Source organism: Saccopteryx leptura, chromosome 2, assembly GCF_036850995.1.
Source record: "Saccopteryx leptura isolate mSacLep1 chromosome 2, mSacLep1_pri_phased_curated, whole genome shotgun sequence".
Classification (NCBI taxonomy): Eukaryota; Metazoa; Chordata; class Mammalia; order Chiroptera; family Emballonuridae; genus Saccopteryx; species Saccopteryx leptura.
Genome location: NC_089504.1, coordinates 18,213,930 through 18,241,720, shown reverse-complemented (window position 1 = coordinate 18,241,720; position 27,791 = coordinate 18,213,930). Strand labels below are relative to the sequence as shown.

General features: G+C 47.6%; 1 protein-coding gene across 5 annotated transcripts in view; it reads right to left on the bottom strand.

Annotated features, from left to right (window-relative positions):
• ASTN2 (astrotactin 2) overlaps nt 1–27,791 on the bottom strand; it is a 907,524-nt gene that overhangs the window by 473,975 nt on the left and 405,758 nt on the right. For 4 of the 5 annotated variants that reach the window (XM_066367319.1, XM_066367320.1, XM_066367322.1 and 1 more), the window contains 3 exons: nt 19,361–19,445; nt 18,770–18,844; nt 17,892–18,029 (listed from right to left, as the gene is read on the bottom strand). In XM_066367319.1, coding sequence (XP_066223416.1) covers nt 17,892–18,029; nt 18,770–18,844; nt 19,361–19,445 — 298 coding nt within the window. The remainder of the gene's footprint in view (nt 1–17,891; nt 18,030–18,769; nt 18,845–19,360; nt 19,446–27,791) is intronic. The other variant, XM_066367321.1, reaches the window with a different exon arrangement.

Here is a 27,791-nt window from a genome sequence, read left to right as displayed (position 1 = left end):
CAAGAGGATGAACGTAAATTTGAAATCATACCTCTTGAGCCTCAGTTCCCTTATCTGCTCAATGGGGCTAATATAATGTCATCTAACGTAGGACTTCTCAACCTTGGCCCTACTGAAAGGTGGGGTGGGATAATTCCATATCAGAGGGAGTGCATCGTGCAGTGTTGGGTGTTGGGGACAGCATCTCTGGCCTCTACCCACTCGATGTCAGGAGCACCTCCTCAATTGCGGCTACCGAAAATGTTCCCAGAGATTGCCAAATGTCCCCGAAAGGCAAAAATCATCCCCTGGGAAGCCCGTTTTCCAGATGAGGGAAGTGAGACTTTTCTTCTTGACATCTAGTCACTCATCTTTCACGGGCCACTAAAATCTTTCCTCGAACACCAGACCCTTCAGAAGCATGGGGAACCCTGGACCTCCCTGACTATTTCCCACCATGCCTTCCCCACGTGGTGTGCACCCGCTGACGTGGACATGCGCACAGCTGACTCACTCAGCGTCCAGCACCCGGGCAGCCCCGGGGCACCTGTCCAGGCCCTTGTCACATGCCCTTCCAGGCTGTCCCCGTTCTCTGTGGGTGACCGAGTCCCGTCGTACACAGGAGGACGTGGACTGGGGAGTCAGGAGGGAGAGACGGGCGACAGAGCCACACCCTCTGCTGCAGGAACTCCGTGCTCACGAGGCCTTTGAGGTGTCTGACTCTTCGCTAGGACTGGCTGGGACAGCCACGCATGCTTCCCCCAAAACCATTCTCTCCCATTTTCCTATTCTTTTTCCCCCATTTAAAAAAAATACATTTTGCTAAAATACACATAAGAACATTCACTCTCTTAACCATTGGTAAGCATACAGTTCAGTAACATTAAGTATACTCACAGTGTTGTGCAACCGTCGCCCCTGTCCACCTACAGAACTTTCTCACCTGGCAAAACTAGAACTCTGAACCCGCGAAGCAATCACCGCATCCCCCATTTCTCTCAGGAACCATCTTACTTGGTCTCTATGATTCCTTGACTACTCTTAGTACCTCACGTGAGTGGAACTATATATTTATAGTATCTGTCTTTTTTGTGTGATGGCTTAGTTCACTCAGCATATAATGTCCTCAAGTGTCATCCATGCTGTAGCCCATGTCGGACTTCTCCCCCATTTTAAGGTTGAATAATATCCCACTGTGTGTCTCTCCTGCATTTTGCTTACCCCCACAGCCTTCGGTGGACACTTGAGCTGCCTCCACATTTTAGCTGTTGTGAGGAATGCTGCCACAGAACTCTTACCCTTTTCTGAATCATCTTTGAGTCGGAAGCCACCGAGAGCTCAGTCCTCCTGCATTTACTGAGCACTTACTGAGCGCAGAACCCCGAAGTGGAGTATGCACGGAGCATGAATCATACTTCCTTTGGAAAAGGCCAGATTTTTAAGAAAAGCCTAATCAGGATTCCTGCGCTGAATTAAATCTGGGCTCAATCACTGTCATATTGTAATAACAATAATAGCTCATCTTTCTGTGCCAAACATAGCCTGTTTCAATTCACTTGATTTTCAACAGCAATCCTATGTGGTAGGTGCAGTTATCTCTATTTTGCAAATGTGAAAACAGAGGCAGAAGGAAGTACAACAGCTCACCCGAAATTACCCAGAGAGCGAGCTGCAGAGCGGGGTCTGAGTCGGGGCGCCCGATGCTAGAGACTGTGCTAGTCACGACTGGGCAATGCTGAACCTGAGAGTTTGAAAAGGCTGGTTGATAGGAAGTTCTTCTTCTCCCTCACTACTCTTTCTCTTTGCTACTTCCGTTTCCTCCTCTGCCAATTCTAGGTGATCTTATAGCTCTATTCATCCAGGGTTTGTTCTCTCTCTGGTACACCCAAGTGTGCCCATCCTATCCAAACCCTTCATCCACCCTGTCTGAGGGCCATGTGCCTTCTGCAGGGTCAAGCAGACAGAACATGGAGCTCAGTGGCCCACTGTCCTGACAAACAAGCCACCAGGAGAGGTCAGTTCCTCAAGCCCTCCTTCCCAAAGAAAGTGTGTGTGCTCTGAAAGAGGCCCCCTGGGAACCGAAATCCCTCTTCCTGGATGTCTGGTTTAACACGTGCAGCCTCTGAGCCTAGTGGACTAACGCGGTGTTACTTGAAGCGGGTGTCAAGAATGTTGGCTCTCAGCCGGCTCCTAGTTCAATAGTGCCGGGGAAACTGTAGCGTGCGGACTTCACTTCCTGAGGATTCACGACGCTCATTAACATATTAACTAATGTCCTAGGGAAAGCGGCCACCAGAGGAAATCAATGCAGCAACTTCATTTATAATAGGATCTCCCACACCTTTGAAATTAGGAACCCCCCTTTTTACTTTTTTTGTCATATTTACTAAACCCCCAAAGGAATGGTGTTATTTGGACCATTCTGAGACAGTATGGATTTTATAATATAATACAATGAACAGTTGGAGGCAGAAGGTGCTAATGGGGCTGGGTGACGGTAAGGGTATTTATAGGTAAGGGGACTGAGTGATATTCAGAGATAATGTGTAAAGATATTTGTTGAGCAATTCATCGGTCATTCGAAATATCCCCGTGACTGCGCCAACACAGCCACATCAAACTGGGATCATCAAAACATTCTGTGTCCTTTCTCTGAGCCACTTCCTGTACCTAGAACTCGGAATGCAAAGGGGGTGAAGACTCAATCTTTGAACTCCAAGAACACACGGACTACCGGATGGGGGCCGAGAGGGAGGACTCATCTACCGTTTAATACAAGGCAACATGCCGTCCCACGTGCAAGGAAGAGACACTCCAGCCACATGAACACAGAGAAAAGGGAGCCCTGCTTCTGGGGGGTGGAAGAGAACATGTCCCGGAAAGGCTGCTCCGAGGAAGAAACACTTCCATGAGTCTGCGATGCCCAAGGGGCCGTGTGCCAGGTCCATGGCAAAATGTGTCAGTGTCTGGACGTTTCAGGCAGAGGGCAGCACTAGCCAAGGCATGGAGACAGGAAAGCCTGTGGCCTTCGGAGGAAGTGGCAATGGGGACAAGGCGGGGAAGGAGATCACAGAGGGGATGAGGGTCAGATTCCAAAGGACCAGTGTGCACCAGGTGAAACGGTTTGGATTTTTATCCCAAGGCAGTGCAGGGCTGGGGCAGGATGGGGCCGGGGCTCTACATGGTTTTAGCAGGAGAGGGGCGTGGCCCAACCTGTGCGGAGGCTGAATGGGGCATGTGCATGGGGCTGGGCCGGGGCCTAAAAGCAGTGAGACTCTTTAGAGCAGTGGTCCCCAACCCCCAGGCCACGAACCAGTACAGGTCCGTGGGGGCCATTTGGTACCGGTCCGCAGAGAAAGGATAAATAACTTACATTATTTCTGTTTTATTTATATTTAAGTCTGAACGATGTTTCATTTTTAAAAAATGACCAGATTCCCTCTGTTACATCCATCTAAGACTCACTCTTGACACTTGTCTCGTAAGTTCAACAATTACATTTAAAAATACCACAGCTTTTACGCTGGTTACATAATTTTATTTTGTGCATTTATCCGTTCCACCCTAAAGGCCAGTCCATGAAAATATTTTCTGACATTAAACCGGTCCGTGGCCCAAAAAAGGTTGGGGACCACTGCTTTAGAAGGCTCTGAGCCCGGGAGTGTCAGGGAGGAGCGAGAGGCGTGGACATTTGGAGGATATTTTGAAGGAAGGAAGCGCGGGCTTGGAGTTTACACCAGATCTCTTCCATCTGCTCCTCTCCACCCACCCCTGGGTCCTCCCTCCTTAACCTGCTTTGTGCCTCAGTAGGCTGCCTTCGGTGGAATGCCTCCATGGGCGCTCTTGCTGGGGTTCCCGCTGCGTTAGCCGGGGAGAGGCACAGCAGAGGTCTGGTGGGAGGCAGATGAGTGAGACGGGGACATTTATTCCCTTGGCGTCTTTCCGGTCTGCGTCCCTTTATCAAAGGTCTGGCTCCTGTCTGGCAGCACTCCCCGTGGAATTCTCTCTCTCCCTGTTTTCAGAACCCTAACCAACCTTGACCCACTGACACTAGCCACAGCGTACTGCATACGCCTTATTGCTGTCCTAGAACCTCCCCCCAACTCTGTAGATAGCCATGTTTTTTTTTCCTTCTTTTCCAGGTGAGAGGAAGGGAGATTGACAGACTCCTGCATGCGCCCCAACCAGAATCCAGCCAGCAACCCCCATTTGGGGCCAATGATCTGCCCATCTGGGGCCATGCTTGCAATTGAGCAACTATTTTTAGTGCCTGAGGTGGAGGCTCCACAGAGTCATCCTCAGCAACTGAGACTCATGTGCTTGAAACAATTGAGCCATGGCTGCAGGAGGGGAAGAGTGAGGGAAAGAGAGAGAGAGAGAGAGAGAGAGAGAAGAGGGAGGGGGAGGGTAGGAGAAGCAGATGGTCACTTTTCCGGTGTGCCCTGATTGGGAATTGGACACAGGACATCCTCACACCAGGCCAAGGCTCTACCACTGAGCCAGCCAGCCAAAGCTAAAAGCCTTCTTTTAAACTTCTCCCATCTTTAGCATGCCACGAGCTTCCTGCTGGGACCCTCTCTGATACTGACTTCCTTTGTTAATAAGAGGAAAAGGAGTGAACCCTAATATCCAGGCCAGTTCACTAATCACTAAATTATCCACATCATCTTTCTACCCAGACTGCACTAGTGCGTGCTTGCGTGCGTGCGTCTGTGTGTGTGTGTTGGGTGCAAAGGGGAGTGGTATTGACCTGACAGAAAGACACACTGGGGGGGGGGGGGGCATTTTTAATCAGACCCAAAATGTGGGTCTTAAAGTCACAATGATTGCTCATCACGGCTTATACTGGTGACCACTATCCCTGAGTCGCTGATTGTATACGCTAAAGCCTGGCCCATCTAGGTGAGACCAGAGTAAGGACTTCTAAGGGAACATTGTGAGACCACGGCAGGCAGAGGGGATTTCCTCAATTGCGACCCACTGGTGTGACGGCAGCAGGTCACTTCCAGTCTGTGAGCTTAGAGTGTTCAGACATGTCTTAGAACTTTAAGATGCAGTTCAAATCCCCTGTAACGTAGGAGGTCCCTTTACAGCTTAGAGTGTTCTGTTTTTAATACATTACAAGTGACAATGATAGGACCAGACAGTATCCAGGAAGCACCTGTATGGAGGCTTCAACTCTGCCTCCAGCCAGAAATTTATTTAAGGAAACTTATTAGCATCAGGATGAGATTATCAAAATATACCCCCCCCCCTCAAGAGAACAGATAGATGGAGGAGAACTGATAAATGCAGTACGACAGCTCCAGGTCTAATTCATCCTCAATATCTCCATCCACACAACTAGCTTTCTTCTGCATCTCACAACCACAGCATCTCTCTTCATTCTACACTCATCAAGTAATCAGATGAAGAACTGGAAGGACCGCTCTAAGACCGCCAAGTTCCGAGACGGCAGATACCTAATGCTTCCCTCACCACTCCCATCCAACCCTGAATGGGAGGCAGGCATCATGGCCTCGTCATGGCACTTTTCCCAGCCGCGCCCGTCTGGAGCCTCAGAGAGCTTTCCAACACAATATCCCGGGCAGCCCTAACTCAGTTATCTGAGTAGGAAGATGAGATGCCTGAAATCTGCCGTCTCTGATTTATCCCGGCCTCTAAGGTTCATGGGTAAACGACAGCCCAGGGCGGATTTTGAAGGTATGGGTTAGAACAGATGTTCAGCTCACGGTGCTCCCATTTCCTTCCACGGCTGTATCGGCACCTTGTGAGTCTACTTCCCCATCACAGGCGACCAATCTAGAGGTGAGCTCTGAACCCACGCCAGGCCAACAAGAGTCCTTCTCTAGGATTTTTCAAACAGCAACTCAAAGAAGAGATGCACTCACTCTTTGGTAATAAGAATGCAGAACCTTGGGGAGTCATTATCGCCACCCCAGGACCCTGGGCTGGGAACGGGCAGAAGGGAGGGGAGCACCGGGAGAGTCTGCAGCCACACGGGGATGATGATGATGCAGAGAAGAGCCACCGAGTCCTGACGCCGCGTCACTCCCTCACCTCGCCCCCTCTCTGTGGCTAGGCGACCTCCACGCCCCCTGCCAACCACAGCCATGGTGCCCTTCTCAGACAGCTGTCATGGAGCCCACTTAAACCAGGCTTCCGTCCTCTGAAACCAAAGACATCCTGGCTATCAAAGAACAGAGGAGGCCCTGGCCGGTTGGCTCAGTGGTAGAGCGTCGGCCTGGCGTGCAAGGGGTTCCAGGTTCGATTCCCGGCCAGGGCACACAGGAGAAGCACCCATCTGCTTCTCCACCCCTCCCCCTCTCCTTCCTCTCTGTCTCTCTCTTCCCCTCCCGCAGCCAAGGTTCCATTGGAGCAAAGATGGCCCGGGCGCTGGGGATGGCTCCTTGGCCTCTGCCCCAGGCACTACAGTGGCTCTGGTCTCAACAGAGCGATGCCCCGGAGGGGCAGAGCATTGCCCCCTGGTGGGCAGAGCGTCGCCCCCTGGTGGGCGTGCCGGGTGGATCCCGGTCGGGCGCATGCGGGAGTCTGTCTGACTGTCTCTCCCCATTTCCAGCTTCGGAAAAATACAAAAAAAAAAAAAAAAAAAAAAAAAAAAAAGAACAGAGGAGGGTCTCCACGCAGCCGGGGAGGGAGGCCAGGGGAGAGGGTGGAGGAAGCAGGGTTCTGAGGTGAGAAGCCTGCGTTCAGATTCCAGCTCATCTTCTCTCCCCAGCTGTGCGGCTTAGAGGTCTTAGAGTGTCAGCTTCCTCCCCTGTGGAAAGGGGGGTTAAAAACAGCGTCGACCTGGGAAGACAGGCCCTTAGGGTCGCACGGGAGACGTTGTATGGGGGCCTCAGCCCAGTGAGGCACGCTCGCCCCGTCTCAGGGATGGAGGCAGGACTGAGACCCAGGCGTCCTAGCTCCCAGCTCAGGCTGCTTGCTGAAAATCCCTATCTCCATGCCTCTCACTCCTCTCTCTCTCTCTCTTTTTCCTTCTGAGGACCTGCCATCCCAGTTCCACATCAGAGGTCCCATTTGCAAAGTGTTTAACTTCTAATGCAGATATAACAAGCCGTTTCTCAGTTTCACTGTATCTGCAAAGCCTTCTATAATTCAACATCAAATATTTATTATTACATTTATTAAAGTTTTAATAATTTAGCATCCCCTGCATGTCAGAGAGGAGCTCAGCTAACTGGTTCCCCTGTCTCCAACCTGGGTCACTTCAATATTTATATTCCAAAGTTTCCATTTGGGTTTCATTTAGCAGAGCCCGTGTCGTGGGCCCTTCGCCGGAGCCGACAGCCGGGGATCGCCGCGGCCTCCCCAGCGGCCAAGGCTAACAGAAACCCGGCACTGAACGACGTTTGAAGAGATTTACCGAGTCTGGGCAGAACTCATCCTAATAGACTTCACTTTTATTATGATGGCTAAACTGAAACGGGGGAGAAATATATGCGTCTCCAGGCGGACTGGCTGCGTGACAGGCAGCGAGGACACAAAGAGACGTGGGTCTAGCGTAGGTCCACTTGGTGGGGGTGGGGTGGAGGCCTTTCTAATAATGCTCCTCAGAGGGACTTCATTCTCCTAACATATCCCCCTAAGAAGGGACACGGTGGTGCAGGGCAAATTCTAATAATGCTCATATTCCAGGAACCCAGCTGAGTGCCAGACGACTCCGTTTCCCCCAGACGCTCCCCCTTTTCTTATTTATTTATTTATTTATTTATTTATTTATTTATTTATTTATTTATAGCAAGAGAGAGAGAGACAGAGAAACAGAGAGGGACAGACAGACGAGAAGGTGGAGTGATGAGAAGCATCAATTCGTAGTTACGGCACTTTAGTTATTCATTGATTGCCTTCTCAGATGTGCCTTGACTAGGGGTGGAGGGACTCCAGCAGAGCCAGTGACCCCTTGCTCAAGCTAGCAACCTTGGGTTCCAGCCAGTAACCATGGGATCATGTCCATAATTCCACGCTCAAGCCGGCAACCCCCCACTCAAGCTGGTGACCCCACACTCAAGCTGGTGAGCCCTCACTTAAGCCAGCAATCTCGGGGTTTTGAACCTGGGTCCTCAGCATCCCAGGTCGAGTCTCCACTTAGGCCCCCCTTTTTCCATTTAATACTTCATCTTCCACTGGCATGGAACGGACTTCCACATGCCCAGTGGATTGAGACAGGAAGTCCAATAAGTCTACCCTTATACAGAATCTTATACAGAATCCTGACATTTACTGACCACTTACCAAACAGCTTGAGTTCAAATCCTGATTCTGTGACTCATCATAATATGTTGAGCAAATAACTGAAAAAAAAATCTTTTTGTGCCTCAGTTTCCTTATCTGTAAACAGTAGAAACTCCATCATTGGCTTGTTGTGCAGAGTTAGGACTAATGTGTGGGAAGTGCTTACACCGGGCCTGACACAAGGGAAGTGCTCAATACATGTTAGCCATTATTTATTATTTATGACCATGGGGCTAAGGGTTTAAATGTCTCTCATTCAATTCTCTAGAATATCCAAGGGTATAAGAGCAATTACCATTCCCATTTACAGACAGGAAACTGAGGCTCAGGATGTTTAAGTAACGTAACCAAGATCAGAAAGTAAGTGGTGGAGCTGGGATTCGAACAGGACCAGGCAGAGAGGCTCCAGCACCCTCTCTATTCCCTTTTACCCACCATTCGTCTCCTCTGTTTCGAGCAGGTAAGACAAGATGGTTGCCTGTGGAAGTTCTTTCGCCCTTTGGGAACGTCTGCACGTCCGCATGAATAATTGGTGAGGAAAGGGAAGTGGCAGAAGCATGATGGGGTTGAGATGCTAATGAGACACTAATGAGAACTGAAGAAGCCCACCCCTATCTCATCATGCCTGCTGGGAAAGGACCTGTATATCTAAGTGGACTGCCAAGAGTGTGCCTACGTGCGCGCCCACACACACACACACACACACACACACACACACACACACACACACACTCATTAACAAAATCCATGAGCATTACTCAGCTCCGGAAAGAAGAAGGGGCAGGAAAAGAGCGTGCAGGCTTGGGACCCTGCCAACCTGGACGGGAGCCCTCGCTCCACAGCTTGCTCCCTGGACGCCTTGGGCCGAGTCAGTTCACCTCTCCCAACCTCTGTTCCCAAATCTGCAAAGTGCAGAAGGCTGTGCTTCTTTCCAATTTTGTTGTTAGGGTGGCATGACATGTATAGAATAACTTGTACAGCATCTCACGGGTCATTGGTGTTCCATGAGTGAGAAGCTTTAGGAGTTTAGGGAGGCATTTTGAGAATTAAACCAGATAAGGCCTTTATCAAGATACATCGCCCCAGACTCTGCTGCTTGGGGCCTTCCCAGCTGGGTGCCTCCTGTGATACGATCCGCCTCCCTCTTGCCTGCCCCACACATCCAGATGGTCTCCTGGGCCTTACCTCTTTGCCTTTGCCACCGATGTCCAAAGTGACCCAGAGGAAGAAGGGTGCATCCCTTCCCTGAACTGCTTCTGTACCACGCACGCGCGGACGCCAGCTGTAGTCACCTGACCCCACTACATTGCCCGCTTACGACCTTATTTGCACCACGATGCGTACTCAAACCCCTAAAGCTTCTCACCCATGGAACACCGATGACCCGTGAGATACTGTAGGAGTTATTCTAATCATGTCATGCCACCATAACAACAAAATTGGAAAGAAACACAGCCCTCTGCACTTTGCAGGTTTGGGAACGGAGGTTGGCAGAGGTGAATTGACTCGGCCCAAGGTGTCCAGGGAGCAAGCTGTGGAGCGAGGGCTCCCGTCCAGGTCAGCAGGGTCCCAGCCTGCACGCTCTTTTCCTGCCCCTTCTTCTAATTCCGGTCGTTGTGTTTCCAGAGCCGGCAGCTGTGCTCACCACATAGGGAAGCACCTAGAGTGTATCCAGAGAGGATTTCACTTTCAATCGATGACCCACATGTCCCAAACACACTGTGTACCCAGCGGTGCTGCCCGGGGAAAAGCCCGATGCCGGTACCGGTACCTGTAGCAGTCCCCCAGGAGCACCCGCTGGACGCCCTGGAGTGGCGAATACCCGATCCTCAGGGGCCCTCAGAGGTTTTGCTGACTGTGCTAGACCACGTGGCCCACGGGTGAGGAAAGGGAGAAAGAGGGGGAACAGAGCACCGTGCTCTGTTTCCTTTCCTCCGCTCACGGTCTCCTCCGCCACGCACCCCTGGGCGCGACGCTCCAAGTATGTTAACCGGAACCTTCCTCATCGGGCATGCCACCTCAAGTTCCCGAGTGTGTCCATAGAGAGGGCATCTGTGGGGGGGTTTATTGTGTGTTTTTGTTTTTGTCCAATATCCACTCCCTGCCTGTGCAGGTTCCCCTCGGGGAACTATCCTACCTACCGTCCACAATCAGTAAGGGTTCCTCCCTCCCTTGCTGATTTCAAGAGTGGCTTGGGCACCCAGGTCTGGCTCATTAGGACACTTTCCCCCTTCAGGCATTCGGATGTTGGCAAACAGGTTAAACAGAGGCAGCGTAGCCCAGAGAGGAAGAATATGGAGCAAGGAGTCAGATTCTCTGATTCAAATCCTGCTTCTGCTGTTTAGTGGCTGTGTTACCTTGGGTAAGTCATATAACCTCTCTGTGCCTCCATTTCCTCATGCATTCAGTGGAGCTAATCAGGGGTGAAGTTTCCCGTAAAGCAGTGGTCCCTAACCTTTTTTGGGCCATGGACCGGTTTAATGTCAGAAAATATTTTCACGGACCGGCCTTTAGGGTGGGATGGATAAATGCACAAAATAAAATTATGCGACCTGTGTAAAAACTGTGGTATTTTTAAATATAATTGTCAAACTTATGAGACAAGCATCAAGAGTGAGTCTTAGACAGTTGTAACAGAGGGAATCTGGTCATTTTTTAAAAATAAAACATCGTTCAGACTTAAATATAAATAAAATGGAAATAATGTAAGTTATTTATTCTTTCTCTGTGGACCAGTACCAAATGGCCCATGGACCGGTACCAGTCTGCGGCCCAGGAGTTGGGGACCACTGCAGTAAAGCACTGGGAACACTGGTGCTTTACAATGGCACTCGTGGTACTCGGAGCTAATGCCAATAATCCAGAATGATCTTAAGATTCTTTTTATTTTTATTTTATTCCTTTTTTATTAAGTGAGAGGTGGGGAAGCAGATAGACTCCTGCATGTACCCTCACTGGGATCCATCTAGCAAGCCCCCTACTGGGGCTATGATCTGCCCATCTGGGGCCGATGCCCTGTTGCTCAGCAACCAAGCTATTTTAGCACCTGAGGCAAGGCCATGGAGCCACCCACAGCAGTCAGGGCCAACTTGCTCAAACCATTCAAGCCATGGCTTCAGGAAGGGAAGAGAGAGAGAAAGAGAGAAAGAAAGAGAAGGGCGAGGGAGCAGTGGAAAAGCAGATGGTCGCTTCTCCTGTGTGCCCTGACCAGGAATCAAACCTGGGATGTCCATTCACTGGGCTGACGCTCTACCACCAAGCCAACTAGGCATGGCCTATCTTAAGACTCTTAATCACATCAGCAAAGACCCTTTATTTTTCCAAATAAAATAAGATTTTCTCTTGGAATCAGAATACGATACCTCTGCGGGTCCCTCTCAGTCTACCCTCGGTAGAGTCTGAAACTCTGCCTTTCGAACAAGTTGCCAGGTGAGACTGAGGCTACTGGTCTAGGAACCACACTTTGAGCACCAGTGACCTAGTGACTTCCTGCTAATAGTTCACAGTGTGGCTCAGAAGGCTCTCCTCAGTAAGGGCTTCCCTCTAATCTCAGGTGAGCTTAATCACCCGCTCCCTGTGCCCTTTCTCTGCCTGCTTTGAACTGTCACAAAGCATGGCATCCTTCCGTTGGCAATTTTGTCTCATTCAGTGCACTGAGATCTCTGTCTTCACATGTTTATACCCTCCCTCCCAGTACTTAGCCTGGCATCCACTAGGTGTTCAATTAATTCTTAGCCCTGGGAATTGAAAGGCCAAAAGAATAAGGAACCATCCTTAATTCTATTCAAGACGAATTCACTGTGAAAACGGTCACCAAGTGAGCAGGGCTGGCTTGCATTCTGATATCCGATAATTCTTTCCACAATGTGCAGGGATTTGACAGTATTCCACCATTTCATTTTCATTGATTTGAGATTATAGAAAAACCACTGAGAGGCTCCAAAAGCTGGGCTTTGTGGATGATTATTATTCCAACTATAATAGCTATTCTCCCGTCTCGCGTATAAGAAGAACCGGCTCTGGCTGACATTGTAAAGAAGGCCCCGTGTGCAGCTGTTCAGTGTTGTGTCTGCCATGCTTCTCTCCCCACGAACATCTTTTATTTCATCTCTCAAGTTGGTCTCTTGTTCCATGCTCCTGGCTACGCCACACGATTCTTTATTCATCTCTGTTTTTCCATGGTCCCGGGCACAGTGTCTGGCACACACAGGAGGGGCCCCGGTGAAGGTTTTCAGAATTGAAAGGAACACGTGTGCAACTTCACTAGAGTTCGCTCCGCTCCGCCACCTTTGTAGCCGACATCATTAGTGTCTCAAATGCTAACAATCTCATTCCCTGCGCTCCCTGCCGGGGCAGGCTGGCCACGACAGCAGAGGGCTCCTCTCTGGCCCTTCACCTCCTCAGACTTGAAAGTCTTTCCTTCAGCCTTAGATGCCACACAGCCAAATGCTACCCACAATCCAAGGTTAACTGCCAGTGATCTCTCTCCTGCACATACCTGTACAATTCCTTCGGTCAGGATTTCTTCTTCCTTTTCCACGCACCCCTCCACCCACCCACAACCCAGCACTCTGTGTGTACTGCTCACCTGCCTCTTCATTCATTCTTCAAGTGTCTCCATGCACATGAGGCCCCCAGACTTACCATACTGTAGTAGATGTTGTATGTTCATTTAAGTCTCCCCCAAACCCCATGGCAAATGGATTAGTGTAAACTTGTAATACTAAGACACTGTTGATGTTAAGATGCATCTTCCCTGGTTGGTTGGCTCAGTGGATAGAGCATCAGCCTGGTATATGGACATCCTGAGTTCGAGTCTCATTTCCGGTAAGGGCACACAGGAGAACCGACCATCTGCTTCTCCCCTATCCTCCTTCTCTTCCTCTTCCTCTCTCAGCGCCAGTGGCTCTATTGGTTCAAGCATTGGCCTGGACACTGAGAACAACTCAGTTGGTCTGAGCAGCAGCCTCAGGCATTGAGGATAGCTTGGTTGATTTGATCACTGGCCCCTAAGAGGATTGCCAGGTAGATCCCAGTCAGGGTATGTGGAAGTCTATCTCACTATCTCCCTTCCTCTCACTAAAAAAATAGAATAAATAAATAAATAAAAGATGCATCATTAATTGGATGTAGCCTTTCAGAAAAAAACCCCAAAAAGAACTAAAAAGATGAAGAGAACAACGAGAACAAAAATGCTACGCTATGCTACAATAACAGCAATCATAATAACTAATGCCTCTAGAGAGTTCACCATGTGCCAAACTCAGTGCTTTACAATGTAGTACGTCATTTAACTTCACCACGCCCCGTAAGGCATAGGTATTATACACATTCTCCACAGGGGTAGGGAGCTGTATAGAAAAGCTCACGCAGTTCACAGGTGGCGGAGCTGGGATCTGAATTCAGGTAGTTCATTGTTTATGCTTTTAAAACAATGAACTACCGCCCTGGCCGGTTGGCTCAGTGGTAGAGCGTTGGCTTGGCGTGCAAGGGGTCCCGGGTTCGATTCCTGGCCAGGGCACACAGGAGAAGCGCCCATCTGCTTCTCCACCCCTCCCCCTCTCTTTCCTCTCTGTCTCTCTCTTCCCTTCCCACAGTGAAGCTCCATTGGAGCAAAGATGGCCCGGGAGCTGGGGGTGGCTCCTTGGCCTCTGCCCCAGGCGCTGGAGTGGCTCTGGTCGCGACAGAGCGACGCCCCGGAGGGGCAGAGCATCGCCCCCTGGAGGGCAGAGCGTTGCCCCTGGTGGGCGTGCCGAGTGGATCCCGGTCGGGTGCATGCGGGAGTCTGTCTGACTGTCTCTCCCCATTTCCAGCTTCGGAAAAATACAAGAAAAACCAACAAAAAAACAAAAAACAATGAACTACCTTATGTAGTAAACCTTTTGTTTAATCAAAACAGAACATACATAGAGTGCAAATCATGTCTGTAGAGCCTGAGGCATTCTTACAGATTGAAAACATCCATGCAACCACCAAACAGATCAAGAATTCATTATTATCAGCATCACATAAACATTATCATGCTTTCCTCATGTCACTGCCCCTTCTACCATGCAAAGCTGATCCCTACCCTTTTTCTTTCTTTCTTTTTTTTTTTTTTTTTACTTCATAGATTAGTTTTTACTGGTTTTGATCTTTATATAAACATATATAATTAAGGCTTGAACAACAACAGGGTTTAAGGGTACTGAGCCACCGACCACTACACGGTCAAAAATCTCCATGTACTTTTTATTTATTTATTAATTCATTCATTCATTTCAGAGAAGAGAGACAGAGAGAAAGGGGTGGAGCAGGAAGCATCAACTCCCATATGTGCCTTGAGCAGGCAAGCCCAAGGTTTCAAACGGGCAACCTCAGTGTTCCAGGTCGACGCTTTATCCACTGTGCCACCGCAGGTCAGGCTCCATATACTTTTGACTCCCTCCCAAATTAATTTTATTCTTTGTGTCCTTTCATAATTCTGCTATAATTGTGAGATTCATCAAAAATTTGTGTGGTTGTTGTGTTCTTGAATTTTCATCATTTATAGTATCCTGTTGTATGATTATTCCATAATTCATTTTTTTTTTTTTGCCAATTTGTGTATTTCCTCCCCAGCTTTTTAGCAGTACAAATGAGTATTCTTGAATGTATTACACACAATTCTGTTAGGTGTATCATTTGAAGTGGAACTGAAGGGTGATCGAATACATGGACACACAACTAAAGAAGACACTACCCAACAGGTTTACAAAGTGGCCATTCTAGCTCACAGTCCCACACTACGGGTATGAGAGTTCCAGTTGTTCCCTGTCCTCACCAACATCTGGTATCATCCATTGTTTTACATTTAGCCACCCAGGTAGGTAGAGCCTGCCCATTTGACTGCTAACCTGCGCTGCCTCCCGCAGTGCGAGATTCCATGCTTGCATACTATTCTATCGCAGACTGAAAACCAAGTAACAACTGGCCAAGTGCCACTATGTGCTCCTTCCCAATCGGACTGGGACGCTTATCTTTTCCTTTCTGACTCCGCCTTCCCACAGCCTTTCCTCCACTCTCTCTGCTGTGAGTCTACGGCATATTATCAGCTATCTATAATTATGATCTATTATTTATTAATTTCTAACATTATCATCTGCTCTGAACTTATTAATTCTTTAAACGCCCATGATACGCCTGCCTGGGTAAGAGCATGTCAAACAAGGTTTATTCGTGCAGCTTGGAAATCTCAACCTACACAGCACAGATCCTTTTGAATGGTGATGATCACAATCTTTTCTTCCACCCTTGCAGGGAAACCAACGGGCGTGTGAGAGGTAAAGGGAAGATAAAACTTAAAAAGGCTGTCTGTGATTGCTTCAAGCCCAGACACAGGCCCGTGGGCACCCCACGCAGGAGAATAATTGAGTGCCCTCATCAAACCAATACTCTTCAAATATTTTTACAACGTTTCTCTAAAGGAGATGCTTACTGGTTGGTCGAGAAAGGGTTGAGAAGGAGGGTGTCTAGCTGCAGATCACCGTCCCCATCTCCTTTGCAATCCTGAGCAACTCTGCTCCGGCCCCAACCTGATGAGAGCACCCCCTCCATGTGGAGCCAGGCACAGCACTCTTCGCTGGAAGCTCAGAAGCATCTAACTGTTATTGGACCATGCCCCTTAAAGGTTTACCCGTTTCAACACATTACAGCATTCCTTCCAACTACATTCAGCATGCTCCCTGAAATGCATTCTCCTACTTTTCTCATTTTTAAACATTTCCAAAGATAGTCTGGAGTCCCTGAAGGTTGATATTCTGGGCCCCTCCTTGGCTGGGTTACTATTTAACATAATTCAGACTGAAGGAGGAAAAGCAGCTATTTTATCTTGAAGATCAAGGTCTTTCTCAGTAGTGTGACATAGTCCACAACCTTCCCAACACTGCCTTCCCCGCTATCACCAGTTTCTACTTGGACTTTACTATAGAAGGAATACAATTCATATAAAATCAGTGTGATGTAACTTTGGGAGCATATTATGTACCAACATTTACCTATTTAATCATTATAACTCTTGGGAGGTTTCAATGAAATAGAAACATGGATTCTGGAGCTGGAGAGATCTGGGTTGAAACCTGGTTTGGTCACTTACCTAGTGACTTAACCTTTATGTCTCAGATTATATTTTACTCTGTAAAGTAAAAATAATAATAATAGCATCGACTCATGGGATTGACATGAGGATGTCATAAGATGTTAGTAAGGTGTTTGTTTCGGCACATAGGAAATGATCAATGGATATGAGTCATTATTATCCTCTGTGAGGAAGGCACTGTTATTATCCCATTTTGCAAACAAATGCAAGCTTAGCCAGTTGAATGTGTCCAGGATCACATAGCACATACAAGGTAGGGATGAGACGTTAACCCCGAGAGAGGATTACCACCAGTCAGTCTGCTATCTTTAGCTGCACTGAATTCACAAATTCAATGTCAATAGTATAGAACTCTGAGGAAAGTTAGTGCAGACAGTCTTGCAGCTGATTTTAGTCAAAGTCACTGGGTGGCTTTGACGATCGTCTTTCAGCCAGATGGTCTTCATTCCATCTTTACACTACATCCTGCAGAGAAACCTTAACACATGCTTTACTGAGGTCTCCTCCACTTCAATTCGATCAAACATGGAAATAGTCATCTACCACTAATTAATTTATGTGTGCCTGAAAGCATCTTAGTTCTTAATAATTACTACCGCATTTCTTCAATGCTATCCTTTTCATAATTTATTCTTTTTTTTTTTTAACTGCCTCCTTTGGGAGGCAGTTAATGCCAGTAGGCTGAAAAATCACATCAGGTTCATCCCTCCATGACAAGTGAGAAGGTGAGAATAAACAAACTGTAAAGCAGGAGAGCTGGGTTCCAGGACCTTCCTATCAAGGTGCCATGGACATATGAAAACATCTTCATTCAGACTGTCCCAGAGCCAGCTGCTCAGTGGCAGAATAACATTCACTAGGAGCAGGAACCGCCGTGACTCCAAGTTCCAGTTCAGGGGCCAATTAAGTGCATCGGAGCCAATTTCAACAGGACTGTCTGAGTCCATTTTTTATCACATTTAAATTTCTAAAAATCCTTCTCTTAATCAAACTGGGAGACAGAAAAAAAAAAAAAAAACAAAACCCTCCACTAGAAAGCTCCAAAATAGTGGTAGGATCAGATCTAATACCACTGGTTTAATTAGATCAATAAACATTTAGTAGATGTTCAATATGTGCCAGGAACTGGGGATTAAAATGCTAAATAAGTTATCTTCTTTGACCTTGAGAGAGTCTTTACATAATGGGACAGAATGATATATAAGCACCTAATTAGAATACAGTAGAGTAAATTTATAATGAAGTTAACCACGGGGTAGAAAACGTGTACAGAAAGATGCGGTCTCCGTCTTTTCCTGAGTAAAGAACACATAGATGTGACCTGGACATTTAGAACCAATGTGGCCTTGAGTCTGCTCTCAGTATCAGAGTCACAACAGAAAGTTATCTCATTCTCCATCATTTCACTGTTGTGACCCTCCAATATACTATTAAGCAAATGGTCTTTGAAAAGATAAGACTGTTAATGATCCCATGATTTGGCAGAGACTGTGTACTTCAAGGAGTCCCTGCTACAGAATACTGGAGACGACTTCCCTACCTGACATCGGCGGGGTCTTCCGTGACGAGCACGTCGGTCTTGCAGCTGGCCAGCGGGTTGATGGACAGCTCCACAGGCGGGACCACGAAGCTTTTGCTGACAGGCAGCCAGAGTCCTTGGCCCAAGCTGAAAGTAGACCTGCAATGTAAGAGTTTCCATTGGGGAACTCCCTAGGAAGCACAGTGAAATCAGAAGACACGGGCCCCTCCTTCCATCCCTTCTCAAACCCCTTCTCACTTCCCCACCCAACTCAGTCCCCTGCATTCTCCAAGGCCCAATTTGGGCCAACTTAGCTCAGACTGGGACAGCCACGTCTTAAACCTGTTAATCATGCAGCCCATGTGAGTCTAGGTCCTGACTCCCAACAAACCGTTGGGCTGTGAGATGACAGAAACCATGTCAGCTCTGCTTCCCCAGGCGGTCCTGGTCTCTGGCAGAGTCCCGTAAGTGACCGTTTAGTGGGCAGAGGGAGTCTGCACAAAGGTTAAGAGCATGGACTCCGAATTCATCTGGACCAACATCTGATTTCCAGTTCTGACACTTAATTTGCTGTATGTCTTTATCAGCTTAAGTACTGACGTTTCACCCAAGATTTCACGGAGGTAGCAGGAGCAGGTTCCATGGTTATAGAATGCGCTTAAACCGCTAGACTAGACAATCAGTAATGTCTCTTCCAGTGTAAGTCCCCACGTCTTTAAGGCTAGATACCAGACAGATAAAAATGAGCTCCCCATAGTCACCGGGGCCATCGTGGTGCCCCTGTGCCGATGAAGAGCAGCCCAGAAGAGCACACAGGTTCGCTCACCTAAGGAAGGACAATGACACTTCCCCCTAAGAACCCTCCCCACCCCCCAGCATCAACAGGATTCTCAACTCACCTGAGGATCTTTTCAGGGGCTTGCTCCCCTGTCACCAGATCATAGCCCCTCTCGAGTGTCGTATAAGGCCAAGGTCTATAGGAAGAATAGAAGGAGGAAAAGAAAAGGAGATAAGAGATCTCATTAGTCATAGGTAGGTAGAATGCCTGTGTGGACATTGCTTAAAGGTAGCTTTATAAACACCCAACTTTTGCAGAAGTAATAATTACTATGTACATTATAAAAGAATGTCTCTGTGTTATGGGAGGACTCAGCACTTTACATTCCCTCTTGTCCATTCTGGAGCCAGGTATAAAAACCCGGTTCTCTTTCTCCATCAGTCCACTTAAGGAAATGCTCTTTGATTACCTATGGGTTGGGAGGGCGGAGCTAGACTTCATCATTTGTTTTCTAGGAGAATCCTCATGCACCTTTAATACTAAAGTGGATTCAATGGGAAACAGAGTTCACTTTCACATCTAATTGTATTTGCAGGAATACAATTGTTACAGAGAAAGAGTCCTCATGGTGGTTTCGAGCCTCCGGCAACAGAACAAAGGAGGTGGGGCTGGTCCTCCACTGTCCCTTCCCCCAGTGCCCTTTGCCACTCACCCTTCACTCTGCCCCCAGTCGCTGCGCACACACAGATGTCTGTGAACTGGGTCAGGGGCATAGCCTTCGTGACAGCTACACTCTCCTGTGAGCAGAAAGAGAAAACAACCTTGTGAAACCCTGTCTGTTCAAAACAGTCTTCTCTGCCAGTTTCTTTGTTTTCTTAGAGAATAAAGTGAGATGCTTCAGTTTAGAAAATGTCCATGGAAGGATTTTTTTTTTTTTTTTTTTTTTTTGTCTAACTGCCACATAGTTAATAAAGAGTTTATTTGCCTGACCTGCGGTGGTGCAGTGGATAAAGCATCGACCTGGAATGCTGAGGTCGCCGGTTCGAAACCCTGGGCTTGCCTGGTCAAGGCACATATGGGAGTTGATGCTTCCAGCTCCTCCCCCCTTCTCTCTCTCTGTCTCTCTCTCCTCTCTCTCCCTCTCTCTCTCTCTCCTCTCTAAAAATGAATAAATAAAAAAAAAATTAAAAAAAAAAAAAAAAGGAGTTTATTCATTTGTTCATTCGACTCATTCATTCAAAAATTCCCTGCCAGGCTCTCTGCTTGGCACTGGGGATACAGAGATCAAAGGTAGAACCCAGATGCAGAAAGGGGCTCAAGATTTAATGAGGGAAACAGAAGGTGACCTGGTGGCCACAGATGGAGGGACTCGATTCAAATATTGAAGTTATGAGAAAGTACATATGTATTAAAAGTGTACTCAGAAAATTGAATTCTCTCCATTGGAATGAATAATTCATGTACATTCATAAGTCCCAAAGCAAATGTCACCTCCTCCAAATATTTTTGATTTCCCCTTTTGGAAAAATTGTTTTCATTTACAATCTCCAGATTTTATTTTAATTTGTTGTTGTTTATTTTAATTGGTTTTCCTCTCCTCTCCTCCCCTCCTTTCTCTTCTTGTTCCCTTCCATCCACCCATCTATCCACCCATCAACCCATCCACCCACCCACCCATCCATCAATCTATCCATCCATCCATCCATCCATTCACCCATTCATCCATCCACTCATCCATCCATCCATCCATCCATCCACCCATCCACCCATCTATCCATCCACCCATCTATCCATCTATCCATCTATCCATCCATCCACCCATCTATCCATCCACTCATCCACCCATCCACCCATCTATCCACCCATCTATCCATCCACCCATCCATCCATCCATCCATCCATCCATCCATCCATCCATCCATCCATCCATCCACCCATCCACCCATCTATCCATCCATCCATCCATCCATCCATCCATCCATCCATCCATCCATCCACCCATCCACCCATCTATCCACCCATCTATCCATCCACTCATCCACCCATCCACCCATCTATCCACCCATCTATCCATCCACTCATCCACCCATCCACCCATCTATCCACCCATCTATCCATCCACCCATCCATCCATCCATCCATCCATCCATCCATGCTTCTTTTCTTCTGTCCATGTCTTATGTTTGACCAGAAGAAAAGCATAAATTCTCGCCAGGATTCCATGACTCTTTCAGTATATTCTGCTGGTTTAACCCATTTGGGGTGGTCAGTAAGGTCTCATTTCTTAGCATATCTTCAGAGTTCATCATCCTGGAAGGGTTTTCAGAAGTGCTCTGCCCTGCTCCACTGTTCATTCATTAAGGTTTTGATCCAATTAGTGATTAGTCTTCCCTAAGGTGTATTTGTAAAATACTCACAGATGGTTTAACCAAAAATAGATTCTATAAAAAAAAAATAAGTGTTTGGGAAACACCATCCAATTCCTCAGAGCCAGCGGAATGTGATTCTGCATGCGGGTAATAAATATACAGTTGTCCCCAAACTTATTCACCTTGGGAAGCTTGCCGATGGAACAAGTGCTGGGACTAGTATTCTATAGAACACACCTGGGAAAATGTCTAGGCAGGGCCCCTGGTTTAGCTCACCGCCTAGAACACAGTACCTGCTCAACACTATGAGTTGAACGAATAATTATGGAACGGCTCTGGTACCTTTCCAGACTATGGCTGTCAGGCATCCTTCTTTCTCGTTGTCTGGAGAGACTACTCACACACACCCCCAGACGAACCTGCAAGCCTTCGATCCCACAAGCATTCTATTGACTCTGATCTGAGAGTTTTCTGTTTTTCTTAGAAATGTATCTAGTTCAAGGGGGGAGGGGGAGGGATTTTGCAACTTTCAGATTTGATTTTCTTCAAAAAAATTACTTTTACATCTCTTTCATGGTAAAAAAAAAATAATAAAATAAAATAAAATAAAGGCTAACCACTTATACATGCCAGAGAATTTGGGACCCTGGAGAGCATCTTCACATTATATTGTCTGCAGGACTCATTAAAACATATCTCCTGTCATCTTTGTTTCATTGAGGAGGATTCCGGGACTGTGAGTGGAGGTGCTAACAAGCTCATGCTACTTACAATGGTATGTCTTAGGAATCAGGATTTTCTCAACCTTGTGCTCTCCAAACCAAACATGCTAGTGACCAGGATGCTAAGGTAAAACAGGCTGTCCAACCATTGGCTGTTCCTCCCGATTTCAAAATGTTTGCATTTATCAAATAACCTTATTGTTTTGATCAACCCACTATAAATGTTAATTAAGCATCTGACTTTATACAAAGCATTCCGAGTGTTAAAAAAAAAACACACCACTCTCCTAGTTTCATATATTAAAATGCTGCTTTATCTTTGCACTCCGGCATTAGCAAACACCTGGCAAACAGCCTGAGCTAAGTACATGGTAGTTGAACGAGGTAGTAAGACAGAATATGGGGTGAGAATGGGTCAGAGATAGTATTCAAAATATTCAGAATAAGATGGGTAAAAGGAGAGAGGCCAGGAGAGAGACCTACCTTCCCCCTCCCTGGACACCTGGTACATTAGGAGTGAGGGGTGCTTGCAGGTAGCCATGGTCTGTGTAGCTCCCTCCACCCCGCCTCCAGCATCATGCCCGGGGGTCTTCCACTGAATGTGGGTGTGATCTAATGGACTGATTGTTACTGGAGGTAAAAATAATGGGAGAGCTGGGGTCCTTGAGATTTGGATGAGAATAATTTACCAAAGTGGGAGGGGTGGGAGTCCCTAATGATGTGTTAAAATGCAACGGTCCCTTCATGAAATATTCACCACTTTAAACACGTCGAATATTAAAGATTAAAAGTCCTGGGATTTGTCCTCGAGACTCCCAGGACTGATTTATGATCTGCCACAAGCCACAGTCCTCATGATTCATAATGGGAGAGGTAAAATGTTTACCTCTGGTGAAGGGACAGGAAGTCAGGCTGGGGTTGGCCGGTGTGGGGGGGGCTTCTGGGAAAGGGGGCTCTTTCTTCTTTATGGAAAGGGCTACGGCTGAGGTACCTGTCTCTCCCACCAGTGGCTCTGCAAGTAAGGGCCACAGGTCACTTTCCCTTCTTCCCCTCCTTCTGGGAATGTTAGTGAGAATAAAAAATCTCTCCAGGAAAAGGGCGCCCGCCGCTCTATTTTTCTCTTCCCCGTGTGCTTACTAGGCAAGTTCCCCCTGCCTCTGAACGGATCATGAATTACTGACGCTCATTATACAACAAATATGTATTTTGCAAATGAGAGGCATCCACCCTGGAGGCCCTGGCGGGCTGCCTGGAGAACAGGAAGCGAGGAGGTGGGGGGGGGGGGTGCGTGAACACTGGCAGCAGACGGACCAGGGTTCCATCCTCCCTTTCCCTCTCCCTAGACAGATGGTCTTGGGAAGTGCACCTCACCTTTTGGGGACTTGGTTTTGTCATCTGTAGAATGGGATGGTGGTAAAGTCACTCTGGCGAGCTGAGTAAGAGTTCACTGAAACAGTGAAGGGGAGAGCTCAGGGTTCAGGTAGACCCCTAGTGTCCTCCCGTTTACCCCTCACTGAATTCTGACCTATGCTAACATGCTAACTCGGGGGACTCTGTAGGAGTAATGTGCTCCGTGCTGGGCCTCCGTTTTCTCATCTGCAAAATGGGTAATTGGGGTAGATGTTCCTCGGTTCTGAGCATCAGTGAGATTCAGCTGTTTGTGTTGCTTTCCCAAATCTCTAACCTCTGCTTTCTGGACACTGTTTGTTTTAGCCTTAACGATGATCTCTTAGCAACTGGGCCAGGTGTCTCCAGCAAGATTTCCATCAATGCCATGGCTGTTGGCTGTATTGACTTCTGTGTCCCGTTTTGCTGACTCAGCCTACCCGCCATTATTTTGCAACCAAGTATTTCCTTCTTGCGAAGGGCGAGCCTCTGACAGAGCTGAGGATTATACCCTTCCCTGGGCAAGGTCTTCCCTCCATCCTGCCTCTGCGTACACAGAGCAGCCGGGCTGTCAAAGAACAGCTCCAGGGACTCAGGGTCACAAGGTCCCCATGTGCTCACTGTGGACACCCCTGCCCCTTGACTCCTGTCACTGCAGAAGCTCCTTCTAGGAAGGGATGGCACCTATCTTGCTCGCCACGGTGTCAACACCAGCTGTACGGCCTGGTTCATAAATAAGAGGGTGGGTGTATTTCATAATAGTAATGCCTATGCCAACGGGATAGAAAAACATTTTGTTTTTTAAATGCCTGTTTTCCCCCATGAACCTGGGAGTTTTCTTGATTGCAAAAACCTTTTCTTAATCATCTTCATATCCTAGTAATTGGTATAGTGCCTGATGAAGGAGAGGCAGTGCATTTGCTAAATGAATGAATGAATAGATAGGTGAATTAGTGAATACATAAACATATTCTAATTTTCATAAATGTGGGCTGACTTCATTTAGAATAATGCCAGCGCTGCTGCTAGAGACGGAAAGAAACTTTGTTACATCCACGACGCGCATTTGCGGAGGAGATGGGAAGTGTAAACGTGAGTGCTGATAAAAATGTCTAAAATAGAATTCTATTCCACATCAGAGCAGAAAAAAAGCTCTTATGGACCATCTAGTTCAAATTGTGGCAGCTTTATTTTCCAGAATAGGAAACAAAAGCTCAGAGAGGGAAGGTGTTTGGATGAATCGCTGAACTTGCCCCCGGGCCAGGCAGAATTAAAACCCAGGGCTCTTGGCCATGACTTCAGCATCCTTTCACTGCACTAGTGGTCTCAACACTCTTTTTTTGCTCTTCTTTTTGCAAGTGAGAGGAGGGAAAATAGAGAGACAGACTCTCGCACATGACTCGACTGGGATCTACCCAGCAACCCCTGTCTGGAGCCATGCTCGCAACTGAGCTATTTTTTTTTTTTTCAGTGCCTGAGGTGGAGGCTCCCTAGAGCTACCCTCAGTGCCCGGGGCCGATGCACTCAAACCAATCTAGCCATGACTGCAGGAGGAGAGAGAGAGAGAGAGAGAGAGAGAGAGAGAGAGAGAGAGAGAGAGAGAAGGGGAAGGAATAGAGAAGCAGATGGTCACTTCTCCTGTGTGCCCTGACTGGGAATTGAACCCAGGACATCCACACACAGGGCCAATGCTCTACCACTGACTGAGCCAACTGGCCAGGGCCTCAACACTTCAACATAATACCTAGCAAGTTTCTAGAATTTTTTTCCCTTGTACCCCTCTGACATGTCCGAGTTCCCTATAATGACAATGCATTTCATTTACAAATAGGAACTTTTTTTTTTTAAATATAATGAATTTGAACTATTCTTAACAGATTAAAAACACACATTTGTATGTGATTGATAATGTAGACCTTTAAAAAAAAGTTTAATCTTTCATGAAAGCAGTGCCCATAAGGGAATTCACTTAAATAGATTTTCATTGTGTTAATTACTAGAACTCTGTGTTATCAGCTATAGACGAGTTGCACTGGTTTTAAAATATTTACTCGTTATGTCTCCCAGGTTCCACTTATTGAATTCTCATTTTTTTTGTTACATGCATTCTCACTCCATAAACGCTTGGGTAAAAAACAACAGAATCCCTCAATTATGAACAATTTTGAGTTTATCTTGTATAAGGCTTGCTAAATTACTTCAAAACGGGCAGTGCCTTCAGGGGAATCATGGCAGGCCGGCGGGCCTCTGAAAACAGTTCAGACCCTGGGCCCTGGTGTCTGTCGTCCTGTTTTGGATTTAAATCATGGCTCTGCCTCTTAGCACTTGGAATGTGTATGAACTTGATCAAGCCGCTTCACCTCTCTGAGTCTGTTTCCTAATCTGTAATGAGTGATAGCTCTGCCGGAAAGATCAGCGATGCATTTCAAAAGCTCTCAGAGCAATCTTAACACATTTCTTCTTGCGGTAAACATCCTAACAGTTTGAGTTTTTGCATCCCTGTTTCTGGGGAAAGCGGGCCAAGGTAGGGTCTTGTTTTAGAGGGAAGAGAAGATGCTTTCTAGACGAAGGATCATCTCAGTGGCAACGTATGCCCTTGGCAAAGCCAGAAGGACCTTAGTGTCTTTGCCTACTAATGGGGGTGGCTTTCATGAAATCACCTAGGAGATCGATCCCCGTGTTCCCAGAACCAGCAACACCTATTGCCTTTTTCCTACAGCTCCGCCTACTGACGGAGACACAGGCACAGGGAGACCAGGGGCCTCAGCCGGAGGGTGCCGCCCTCCATCGCCCACAGCTCAGAGGGGCCCGTCACCTGCCCGGGAGAGTGCCGGATAAGTGCACAGCCTTCCTCCCAAGCCGACCCAGCCATCTGGCTCCTCTCCTCCCACCCTGTCATCCTCTTGTGATTCCAATTTTCACCTGCTTCCAACCAGGTCATCACTTATCATCACAGGCCAGGGACGCCGGCTGCTGCTCACTTTCCCATTTACTCCCCTCTCCGTGGCTTGGACAGACCTCTCCCCGGGCCCTCGGAGCCACGAGCGCGCGGGGCATCCTTTCCTGTTCTGAGCTTCTTCACGGCTGTGTCACCGGAGTCCAGCTCAGGGCCAGGCAGGTGGTGGGGGAGCTCAGGGCCAGGCAGGTGGTGGGGGAGGCATGGGCGAGGCGTGACATGGCTGGGGGCCTGCCTCGGGCTAGCACTAGTGGAAGACACTTGAAATAAGTTATCGTGTGTCACCTCGCAGGTCACACCCGTGACTAGGACGAGGAGGAAAGCGCGCGTGCCCACATTGTAAAATAAGAAAACCGAAGCTCGGATTTGATTAGTCATTTGCCCAAGGTCAAAAAGCTCATGTCCTCTCGCATAATCGCAAACAGCACAACAGTGAGAATAACCACAAGGGCAGGAGCAAGGAGAGCTGCCTTTAATTCGACGATGATCGTGGGCTAGACACGAGGATAAGGGAAGAAGGGAACCTCCAATCGCATCCTGCCGATTTCTAAAGTTTCACTATACATAAAGGTGAAGAACTGCTCTTGCAAACACCTGCTGTTCCAGTGAAAATACTACATGCAGATTGTACTGAATTCATAACACCTCTATGGGAAGGGTATTTGGATGTTTACCAGCAGGGGTCAGACACAGGGGTAACATCACACCTTCTGCTAATTAAGCAGCTACTACATGCTGACCTTAGCCCAATGATTGCTGGTATCCATGACAACACGGGGAGGAAGGTTCATTAGCGCGACTTTAAACAGTACATGCCTCTGAGGCTTGGAGAGTGTGAGTGAGTTGCCCAAGGTTGTGGCGAGAAGAGTGGACATCCCAGCCCAGCATCTCTCTGACTCTTCCTTCCCAAGCTCTGTGATGGCCCTCCAGGGTGAATGCTTTAAGAAAGATGGTAAAACTGTCAAAGGCAAGGATTGAACATGAACTAAAGGGACCAGGCTTACAAGGACTGAGACACATACTGTTTCAAGGCACTTTCGTACCTGCTCCCTCATTCAGTATTCACAATAAACCTATAAACTAGCATTATCTCCATGTCACGAGTGAGGAACAGAGAAGAGGAGCAAGGTGGTGATTTGTTCAGAGTTCAGATTAGCAGTTCCACGGTGCATTACTTTACCTCTGTCATGGATCATAAATAGTCCTGTCTCTGGCTTACCAAATTTATCATGAAAAATATAACACAGGGGAAGGGAAAGAGGTCTACTATTTGCTCAGCATGGCACTAGGCATGTCCCATGTCAGGAAAAGGACATATGTGAATTCTGGCCACTTTCCTGATGATGGGAGATGGTGGCAGAAATGGGGCTGACAGAGTGGCTCAGATTTGATCCTGCCTGTATGGGCTGAACTGTATTCCCTCAAAATTCATATACCCCTGGCACCTTAGAATATGACTGTATTTGAGATTTGACTTTTAAAGAGGTAATTAAGTTAAAGTGAGGCTATTAGGGTAGGTCCTACACCAGCCTGCCTGGTGTCCTTACAAGAAGAAATTAGGACACGCAGAAAGAAACCATGAGTGAGTGAGCAGAGATGAACGGCCATGGGAAGAGGCAGCAAGAGGACATCCATGTGCAAACCAAGGAGAGAGCCCTCAGCAGAAACCAACCGTGCAGCACCTGGATCTTGGCCACCATCCAGCCTCCA